Below are 11,847 nucleotides of genomic sequence, written 5' to 3'. Positions count from 1 at the left end.
AAAAAAAAAAAAGTTCTTAACTGTACACTGTTCCAAACATTTAAAAATCATTTCAGGTCACCATAAAAGGAATTAAAATACAGAGAGGGAGGGATCCCTGGAGACCTGGAGGTTAAGTCTCAGCATGATCACCTGGTGGCCCACCTTGGTGACCTAAGTTCATCCCCGGCCAGGGAGCTGACCCTCATGCTGCAGCAGACCTTGCCTGTCTCATCCACTAATCCCTCAGCGGTGTATTTCAGTAGATCCACCTGTTTCGCTCTCCACTCTGGCCTCCCAATTCAATGCACCTCTAGCTTAGACACCAGTTCTTCTACACACAAAAAAATAAAACTTTAAGTAAGCAAGGGAGATTATAAGATCAGGGGGGAAACAGGATCAACAACAATTGGAAAGCAAGACAGGTTCAAGGTAGTGGTAATGGCCTCAGGTTGGGGGCTGTGTGACTGCTGGCCTGTGAGATGGACCCAGGAACCCGCATCCACTCTCTTACCCCCCTTTAGCAGTCACCTCACACAGTGAACCAGGGTTAGTCTTTGTGGACATTAGGAAGTAATAGCATGTCACTTCTGACCCTAAGTTATAAAAGGGAATGCAACTTCTCTCTTGGTTGTTTCTCTCTTTCAAACCATGGAGGGGCCTCTGTGGTGAGAAACTATGACCACCAGACAACAGCTCTGACAATTTGCCAACTGCCATGTGCAAAAATGAGCTTCAAGTAGAAACGTCAACCTGGCTAGGGTTCTAAATGATTGGAATCCCAGAGAATACCATTAACAAAACATCACTAGAGACCAGACCCAGACTTTCTTGCTAAGCCACTCTAGTTGCAGAAACCATGAGATAGTTGTTTTCTTAATGTTCTTTTTTTTTAAATTTGGAATAATTTGTTAAGTAACAATAAGTACTAAGTACTACAGCTTGAGAAGTTCATGGAGTGTTCATTTTAGGATTATGTTTTCTTTCATGAAAGAAACATGAGTGTTACATACATTATTTTCCATGTGTCAAATATATTTGAAAGAGGAAAATGAAATTTCAGCTGTCTCCATACATTACTAATAACATCTGGTTCCTAAAGAAGTAATTGCTTTCATAGCCTGTAAATAGTTATTTCAGGATAAGAAAAAACTGCAAGGTAAAATAAATTTTCAGCTTTTCCAAACTGTAACAAAATTTTAAAAATAACAGAAGTGTAGATTCTGAAAGATATGAGCTGCAGCAGCTCTCTGACTTTACAGACGAGACAAGATTAAATCATTTGCCTAAAGTACACCTTATTCTCCAGATTTATTTTACTAGAGTATGGTGGAATGAAGAACACCATATTAAACATTTACCTAATGTCTCTACAGGAACAGGCCGGTCCAAATAAATGGTAGCTACATTTTCAAAGAAACACAAACTTAAAACCTGAAATTTTAATATTTTCTTAGAAACTTACTGCTTCCTAAGAAGTCTATAGCAGACAGCAAAAACAGGCTAACATAAAAGTCTAGAAAAGAAATAATTAGCTTGAAATTCTAAATAATGGCTATCTCTTTGCATGAAGCAAAGGGGTAGAATAGAAGGCACAGAGTTAGGTGCAAGTTATCAGTAACATTCCACTTTTTTGGGTATGTGAGTCTATGACTAATCTTTAGATTTTGATGCTTTACTTCTTACTAGTTAAGTTACACTGCATTTACACAGATGTACTGAAAAGGAAAACAATAATTTGGGTTTCTATTTTATCCTATATCTTATTTTTTTGTAAGAAATGCTTTGATGTTAATATGCAAACATAAAGTTGTATAAATAAGGTTATTTTTGAAATGGACCTATGGATAAGAAAAAAAGGGGAAAAGAGAATTTCAGATCCAAATAGCTATAAAAAACTAAAGAAAATCGGACAGGCACAACTGTTAGCAAAGGCTAACTAGTACACACATACTTGTTTTTAGAATTGCCAATTTGTAAAATGATGGATAACTCAAATCCAGAAAGTAAATGCTTGTGTAAATTTGTGTTCCATGAAGTAACTAGTATTAGTTGTTTTATGTCACTTCACAGAAGTGATTTTTAAATTATAAAGGGAACTGTTTTTAGAAATATGGCAAAGCTAGCAACGTCCTTCAGTTTTCTACTACTTAAGTATTCTATTATGTAACTAAATAAATAAGCATAGGCTCTCAAACATTTAATTTTTTTAATTTAAAATTACATATTTTCAAAGAACAAAGCTGGAAGACATATATCCTAACTTCAAAGACTGATTATAAAACTATGGTAATGAAAACATGTTATTGGTCAAAGGACAGGCATACAGATCAATGGAACAGAAAAGAGAATTATTTCTTACAAAAGTGCTAAGGCAACTCAAATCAGGAATTAGGAAGAGTATGTAAGCTAATGAACTAGTTTCTTCAACAAATAAATGCTCTTTCATTTATTTTAAAAGAGAATAAACTACATTAACTTAAATGAAACTTAAGAAATAGAGTAACAAAATGCCTGTCAACCGCATTTGGATTCTTATGAAACAAACTCTAAAACCTATCCTTTTAGACAATTAGGAAATTTTATTATGAATTTGGTACTAGATTATTTCAAAGATTTACTGTTTAGTGTAATGGCAGTATTATGCTTATAATGTTAGGGATACTTTTCTGTTTATTAGGTGGAGTATAATATAGTATATATCCAAAGATTTTCTTTGAAATATTACAGAAAGCGAAAAGAGTAACCAAAGAAAAAAAGTGACTTTGAAATACGGCAGGAAGAATCTGTCCTCCTGACCAAAGGGCTATTATCAAGGAAACTATCAGAGACTTATCTAGTGTAGGGAAGGGCATTTCAACAAGTACAGTCCCACTAACCTTCCTAACTCAAGGGAAGAAAACAACAAGGCTAAGACATTTTTCTGGAGGACTCTGTCACCAGGTTAAAAATAAACACAGAGATTTAATCACAAGATTGTATAACACTTCCCTCCCCACTACCTTACAACCACATTAACAGGGCCCAGCTTTACAGTGGATTATAACTGAGAGACCTCCAAGACACATAAGCTATTAAAGAATTTACAGGGAAATCCAAAGCCAACAGGGTACAAAAAGCAAGGTTACAGAAGAAATGTAAGTCTGATACCAATAACTATAGCAAACAATAAAAGATACAGCCTAACTCCTAGAAAGATAAACAGAAACCTCACACCTAAAGGTCTTTTTACTTCACTTTATTACCCCAATACATCATGCTCTGCTTTCAACAAACTGTCAAAGCACGCTAAAAGGTGAAAAACAAACTTAAGAGACAAAGTAAGGATCAGAAGCAGACTCAAATACAATGGAGATTTTGAAATGATCAGGCTGGGGATTTAAAACAGTTGCTATTAATATGCTAAGGGTTCTAATGGGAAAAAAGTGAACAATATGCAAGAACAGATGGCTACCCTAAGTAGAGAGATGGAAAGACAGAAATGCTAGAAAACAATGTAACGCAATGAAAAAGGAATCACTGAGTTTACATGCCCCAAACCAGATGAACAGATTATGACACACAATGGAATACTATTCACCAATCAAAAAGACAAACTCATGTCATTTGTGGCAACATGGATAAAGTTGGAAGAAGATAATGCTAAGTGAAGTAAGTCAAGGGGGAAAGATAAATAACAGATGGTGTCACTAGAAGCAGATATAGGGAAACAAACTAAGAACCAGAAAAAGATAACCTTAAAAACTGATCTTTGCAGGCCCTCCCTGGTGGCGCAGCGGCTTAAAGCACAGCACTGAGAAGCTAAAGCCACATCAGCATGAGTTTGATTCCCGCCTGCCCTGGAGGTGACCACATGGTGTGGCAGACCTCTCCTGACCCGCCCGCTGCTCCCCTCAGCAGTGTACTTCCTCGATCTGCCTGTTCTGCTCCCCACTCTGTCTCTGGTGAAGCCTCTCACCGTCCCTGAGCCTCTGGCCTGTACCCCAGTTCTGTATGAATAAATAAATAAATCTTAAAAAACAAAAACAAAAACTGATCTTTGCAAACTGATTGGAAAACTGAATCATCTAAAGAGGGAAGGGGAATAGGAGGAAAAAGGAAGGAAGCACAATGGACTATGGCAGTAGGCTATGGGTGATTTGGCAGTAGGTACCCAACAGTGGCAAATACTTGATGGAAAGAATTCTAATGTTACCACAATTAAACAAATAAATTATTATAAAAAAGTAATGTCTTGATAACTGAGAGAAAACTGGAGTAAAATCTTTATAAAGTACTGAAAGAAAAAACTACCAACCATAATTTTATATCCTTTGAAAATCTTCCCTCAAAAGTGAGAGAAACTAAGAAAAAATAGAAGCTACAAACTGCAAAAAAATATTTGCAAAATACACAGGACAAAACGCTTGTTCACAAAATAGGCAAGAAACTTAAAACTCAACAATAAGAAAACAACCCAATTTAAAAATAAGCAAAAGAACTGAACAAATATATCAACAAAGAAGATAAATGGCAAAGAAGCACAGAAAAATATATAGCACATCACAGGGAATTGCAACTTCAACAATGAGATACCTCTAAATACCGATTAGGATTAAAAAGCAAAAGGTTGACAACTATAAATGCTAACAAGAACACAAGCAACAAACAATAAATCTATTTGAGGAAAGTTTGGCAATTTCTTACAAAGCTAAGCATAGTTTTACCACACAATCTAACATTCACACTTGATAATGTTTACCGAATAGAGCTGAAAATTTACAGGTTTTCTACAAAACAGCAGATGTTCATGACTGCCAAAAACTGGAAGCAATCAAGATACTCTTCAATAGGTAAGTAAATACACGAATTATGCATACTGTAATACCACTGAATATTATTTGAAATAAAATGAGCTCTATCCTCCCAGACGTTCAAGCAGAAGGGAGGGATGAACAGATGAAGCAAAGAAGATTTTTTAGGGCAGTAAAACTATTCTGTAGTTCTGCAATGGTGGATAAGTAACACTGCATTTGTTAAAAGTCATACAACTCTACAATACAAAAGGAGACTGTGCAACACAAAAAAACAAGGCTTAATGTTAACTATCAACTCCGGTTAATGGTTTATGAAGTCTAACAAATGTGGTTCAATAATGAAAGATCAGTAAAGGGTAAACTGTAGGAGGGGAAGTACAAGAAAACTTTCTACCCTGCTCAATTTTTCTATAAACCTAAAACTGTTTGAAAAATAAATTCTATTAAGGTTTAATATAATAATGATAATAAAACAGTAAGAATAGTATTACCTCACTCTGCAAAACAATCCAAAAAAAAATTATATCTTCTTATACAGAGAAAAAGAGCTGAAAATTTATCTCAGTGTGTTCAAATTTATGGGTCCTTTTTTTAGTTTGCCCTTTGTGCCTTTCTAAATTTTCCATAAGAAACACAAATTATACATGATGTTTTTTGAAATGTTAAGGAAGAATTTTCTTTTACAATTCAGAAAATTAAATTATTTATGAAACTCACATCACTGAAAAAATTACTGACCTTGAGGCATAACACTCTGGGTCATTCGTGATCCAGCAGTAGGAGCAATAGTGTTGCAGTGAATATTACTTTTAGCGCCTTCAATTGCAAGGGTATTTGCAAGGCCTAGGAGACCCAGCTTTGCTGCACTATAATTTGCCTGGCCAAAGTTGCCATATATTCCTGAAGCCGATGAAGTCATAATGATCCTAAAAGAAAAATCAAATCTCTCAAAATCACCTTTCCTATGTTTTGATAATGTTACAACTCTTCCATTTTTTTTTTCAGTACTATTACACCTGTCAAAAGCAACTCTTACTGTCAATAAATTTTTACAATAAAAATTTATGTATCTAAATTCAGGTAAAGGTAATTTCTCAGAATTCAACTATAAGATTTAACTCTCTTAAAAGTAATGCCTGGTCAGGACCAAATGATTTCAAACATTAAACTACCTATTCATTATCTATTGAAAACAATGATAAATATTTATAAACAAAAAATAAATTGTAACAGATAAGTAAAAATTACTAAGAAACATCAAGCAATTCAATTCTTCAGTCCTCATCATTTCTCTCCCTTTCTGAATAATACTGAATAAATGTTTCACACTCAAACAATGCCATCTCAAAATCTGGCTAAATCTCATTCATTCTACTTAGTAAACCAAGTAAATGAGTATCATTTAGTTTCAGAAAGAGCTAAACTCAGGGTAAACTAGAACTCTCTATAAGCACGGGCCCACAGATGATTTATTTCTAGTAGGTGTGTGAGAATCCTGAATTAACAAAAATGATTCTCACACTACAATGCAGGAAGCCAACCACCAGCTCGCTCTGCTATGTTCTGTGTCGCTGATATAGAGGTAACTAGAAGATCTAAAATTTCTAAATATTCAGACACCAAGGCATGCCTGACCAGCACAAACTAGCAAGAAAGAGACAGTCATCTCTCTCCAGTTCATTATTGAACACATAAAATAAATTTTGTTAGAGGATGAAGAACAACTAAATCCTCGATATTAACAGCAGAGGACAGCAAGAAAAGTATGAAAAATGGAAAGTAGGAGATGGAAAGAAATATAAAGCTATCCAGCTCAGCTAATCTGTGATTAGATAACACCAGTTCAATGAATGTATTTGGCAAAATCACATTTGAAAAGTCTGTGTACATCTGAACATGTTTTCTTCAATGTCAAAATAACAACCTTTCCCTGTACCCGAAAACCCAAACAACTCCACCCCACATGCATTCTACCTTCCAAACTTCTGTTTCTTCATGTGATCCCATGCTGCTCGGGTCACTTGGAATGAGCCACGCAAATGAACTTTATGTATCATATCTAAAGTAAGAAATTATTATCATTACTATGTATGTTGTCAAAAATTAGAGACATATCCCAGTTGTAGCATAAGCAGTACAAAATATGTTCACTTTATAACATTCAAAATTAACTTCTGTCACACCCTGCTGAGTTACCACTGTAATTTTTGTTTCACACACACCAATCAATAGTTGCCAGCTTCATATAAAAATTCACTGACACAAATACTAAGAATGTTACATTTAAAATTGGGACTTAACAGGAACACTAAGTGTAAGACATGAAAGAGGAACCACATGGTTTATCGTCAAGAAATGTCTTTATAATGCAAGAGAAAGAAATGTTTTTAGAGCTGTTAACCTAAAGACTAGACAGTTTGGAGTAAATTTTAGACAACATTAGGTTTAATATTATTCTTTTAATAATGGCATGTTTAAACATGTGTATGTATGTTTTAATCTGTGGCCTCACCAAATGTTTTGTGTGTATATTAGAAGAAAGTAGTAAGCCCAGGTGAAACCAGAGGGTGATACCGAGCCCCACGAGAGGAAAGTGACTCTTCTTTCTCAGACTCTTTCTTAAAGTGGCTGTTGCCACAGAAGATGAAATTAAATGCTCCTCATGGTTTAATTCTAAGAAGTTTTGCTTCTCCCAGAAGAACCTGTGATAATATTTCCCAGCAGCACACGCTGTAAAACAGCATCTAATTCATCTCAGTTTCCTGGCCTGCCACTGTCTCAGCCATCAACTGTTTGTTCTAGTTTTGCTGGCCAATGAAAGTACGGGCAAAAAAAGCATCAGGAATAAAAACAAAGAGGAAAAACAAAAAATGTTGTGACTGATTTATGATCTAAATTTAATCTCCCCGGGCAGTCATCATGGAGGATGACACTATTTATGAGATGCTTCAAAGGTACAGCAGATTTCCTCACTCCAACCTGTGGTCTCCACCACCTGGGAGGTGGAGGTGCCCTTCCAAATGCTGCTCTTATTCTTGAAATAAGAATCACATCAACAGGTAGCCTAAGGACCGTTAATATGGCCAGAAAATGCTTCAGGGAGAAAAAGGGAAAAAACTAAAAGTCACAAAACTGTTTTGGATAACTTCTGTCAAGAGATTTAAATCTGATTTATCAAATGTTAAAAAAAAAAATAGTTTCATTATTTTCAGCTGTGAAGCTTATTCACCATATTAGCAGAAGCAGGAAAAAAAAAAGGTGGAAACGATTTTTTACATAAAGTTACACATTCATCATATATTAAAAGACTAAATGGACAGGTATGGTTTCCAGGATGATATATTAAAAATTACTTACCCCAGTCTTCATCACTTATTCTACCAAAGGAACGGTCCCTCAGAATTCTAAAAAATTAATATTATATAGATTAAGTGGGGAGGGAGTATACACTTAGAAGGAAAAATGCATGCATGTAAATTGTCTAAACATAAAAAAGGAAACACTCACCCAGCATTGTTGATCACAACATCTGCAACAGAAAATGATTTAAGTCACAAATATGAAACAAACATGCAAACATTTTAATCTGCATTTGTTTACAACTCAAAATTTTCAGATTTAGGGATTTTTCCCATGAGAAGTTATTCATAATAGAGTGTTATAATAAAACTTGGTACCTGTATCAAATAAATATAACACATATATGATTAACAAAAGCACAAGTATCACATTAAGAATCTCGTTAAATCAGCACTTAGCACTTAAAGATCTAAAATTTTCCACCTGTACCGTCTGCCAGAATTCTATCTTGTTAATAAAATTAGCTATTGCTCAGCTCTTGAGTGCTTAGGATTAGTGGTAATAATAAGCTATCCATTGTCTAACCTCAAAATTCACCCAAATTTAAAAGTTCAAAAGACTTTCCTTCCCACTCAAAAGTAGAAAACCTAGAGTTAAAAACTGATAGAGCATCATAACACATAATCATGTCCTCACTGTGAAAAGGAAGGAATTATCTTTTAAGGTAGAACCACCATTTTATGGCTAATTTCATACTATGACTTCATACCTTTGTGGTCTTTATCCATGTTTTACATAGATGATATATATAAAAACATGCCTCTTAGGAGCAAAACCAAACATAATTAGAAAAATAAATATGATAAACACCCAAAAAGGGGAGTGAAGTACATGCAAATTATGAGAAATGTTTTTCATGTTGGGCTTAGCTGCTATAATGTTTCCTTAGTAATTCAATAATCTTCTACTAAGATATGTGGAACTGAACCAGAAGTTTAGCTAAGGAGGAAAGACTAAATATATTTTTATTACAAATAGCTTAACATAATGAATTTGCAAAACACTGAATCATTTTAATCTGAATCAGTGTAACTATCTAAATTGTTCCACAGGGTCTTCACCACTGAAATAATTTTTTTTAATATTTGTTTTTATACATATTTACAATACAATTTAGCTCTTACAAACAGGGACTTAACAGGGACTTAAGAGAGTGCTTATAATTTGCTTAAAAGTTATTTGAATGAATGAAAGAAGCTCAACCCACATATACATAGAAATGGTTACCTCAATCCCTTTGAGGAACAGGAAGGATATGCAAATTTATTCATTTAACAAATCTAACACTCTGATTATCACAAGGGAGTTTTTAATAAAATTAAAATCAAAAAAATTTATTAGGAAGATTGAAGCAGCTCTGTTAGTACCATAAATAAGAGAAAAATCACCTATTCTTCCATAAGCATCCAGTGCTGTCTTCACAACCTTTTCTCCTGCTTCCACCGAGTCTAAGGAAATGATTATAAAATTTCAGTAATATCATCACAAACAACTTCTAAATTGTGTGGGTTGGGGCACATGACCGATACTATTCACTCAAAAAAACTCACTTCCAAGAAAAATATATTTATACTGCAATCACAGAACACATAAAAATATACACAATCTATTATTACAAAAGAAATGTAGCACTTCAGAAGATCTTCAACACACACAAAAAAGGAGTGGGATGAATAAGATATAGCTGACAAATACTATGTAAAACAACAATAACAACACTTCTTGTTTAAATGAAAATATCCTATTTCAACACTAAGACACCAGCCTGTATACAGATGTGGTTATGGAACACTTGAAATGTGACTATACAACAAACAAGCTGAATATTCAACTCATTTAATTTAAATTTAATTTTAAATAGCTACATAGACACTTCACCTTAAGGGTACAAATGAGAATTTGGGGGTGAGTGCACTTGAAGAAGCATGTTCAATACTAAACAAGTACCAACATTTTTGTAATAAGTAAATGATTGACAATAATTTTTAAAAAGTAAATCTCAATAAAATATTATGGCTTTATTATTTTCTGCTTATCAGTCCAGGGAAAGGAGAAGCACTCCTATCCTCAGAACTGTGGCAGTTGTCACTCAAACCTCAGCACTACAGTCTCTGCAGTTATAGAAGAGGAGCCTTAGACAAAGTCTCTTCCCTGGACTGCACACAGTCCTGAATCAGATATCCCAAAGGGAGACACTTGCCTTGGGGAATGGAAAAACAGATGCCCGGGGCCCTCCCTGGTGGAGCAATGGGTTCGGACGCAACACTGCAAGCTAGTGCAGCTGCTTCAGTGTGAGTTCGATTCCCTGCCCCAGGGGTGAACCACATGGCGCGGCAGACCTCTCCTGACCCGCCCACTGCTCCCCTCAGGTGTGTACTTCGTCTGGCTTGTACCCCAGTTCTGTATGCATAAATAAATAAATCTTAAAGAAAAGAAAAACAGAAACCTGAAGAAGGAAGCAACCTTGTAGCAGACTGCAAATATAAGACTGGCAGCACTTCCAGGGCAGCTCCTCAGAAGCACCCAGCTGCCAAGGTCACCGACAGTTTGCCCAACGTGTACGTACAGACTTCCCAACAGCTATGTAGCCTAATGGCACAGGTTATTTAATTCCCTGCATTAAAGCCCTTCACACTTGGGAAAACCACCAGGGCTTCGTTTTTCATAACAGAATCCTCAACTAATACAGGTTGCATATCAAAACTGTGGCAGGGATGGGAATTCTGGAAATTTTATCTATAGCAAACTTGTTTTTATCACCCCAGACTTAAAAAAACAAACAAACAAAACAACCCTCAATGTGGAAAGAATAAACTAAAATGTCTGTCTCGTTTTTCTCAAACACATAAATAAATATACCCTATTCTCTTCTAAATTTTCAAAATTAAATCACTAAAAATATAATTTTATACTAAGTAGACCTATAAAAACAATCAAATTTGCAGTAAACACTAGATTTTCTATTCAAGAAGGTGTCTTACAAATTACCAAAATCAGTGCATCAAATGTAAAGATTGTATTTGCTATTTTCCACAGGGCTATATTTCAATGGCTAACTTTGACACATGAGTGTCCATAAAGATATGAATGTTGCATATAGCAATAATTATGTGTCAGATAGAACATAAAAGTTAGGTACAAAAAAGGGACATTTTCACTTCTACTATTTAACTTTAAGAATTTCTGGAAAGAATTTTACAAGAAGAATTTAATGTCATTGTAGAAACATAGTTTTATTTACATGTACAATCTGCTGGTCATATCATTTGCTCATTACTAAAAATATATACTGAATAGCAGAGTAAAAGTTAGGCTCAAGAAATAATCTAGATCAAAAGTTTAAAAATTCTGACAAAGGGCCCTCTCTGTTGGCGAAATGGAATAAAACGCAGCACTACGAAGCTACCCGCAACCACTGCAGCACGAGTTCGATCACTGCCCAGGGAGGTGACCGACATGGCACAGCAGACCTCTCCTGACATGCCTGCGGCTCCCCTCAGGAATGTACTTCATCAATCTGTTCTGCTCCCCACTGTCTCTGGTGAACCCTTTCACCCCCCCCCCAACTCTGGCCTGTATCCCATTTCTATGTGCATAAATGAATCTTTAAAAAAAATATTCTGACAGGGCCCTCCATGGTGGCGCAGTGGGTTAAAGCACTGTACTAAGAATCAGAAGCTCCTTCCGCATGAGTTCGATTCCCGCCTGCCCC

The 11,847-nt window shown here is 35.3% G+C and overlaps 1 protein-coding gene across 1 annotated transcript in view; it reads right to left on the bottom strand.

Moving 5' to 3' along the window:
• Positions 1-11,847, bottom strand: part of HSD17B4 (hydroxysteroid (17-beta) dehydrogenase 4) — a 63,097-nt gene that overhangs the window by 38,571 nt on the left and 12,679 nt on the right. The window contains 5 exon segments of the mRNA XM_012727990.1: positions 5,514-5,701; positions 6,750-6,834; positions 8,133-8,179; positions 8,283-8,304; positions 9,524-9,583. Coding sequence (XP_012583444.1) covers positions 5,514-5,701; positions 6,750-6,834; positions 8,133-8,179; positions 8,283-8,304; positions 9,524-9,583 — 402 coding nt within the window.

The sequence above is a fragment of the Condylura cristata genome, unplaced genomic scaffold, assembly GCF_000260355.1.
Source record: "Condylura cristata isolate star-nosed mole 26May11 unplaced genomic scaffold, ConCri1.0 scaffold00021, whole genome shotgun sequence".
NCBI lineage: Eukaryota > Metazoa > Chordata > Mammalia > Eulipotyphla > Talpidae > Condylura > Condylura cristata.
The sequence above is the reverse complement of the archived record's forward strand: the minus strand, read 5'-3'. Positions and strand labels throughout refer to the sequence as shown.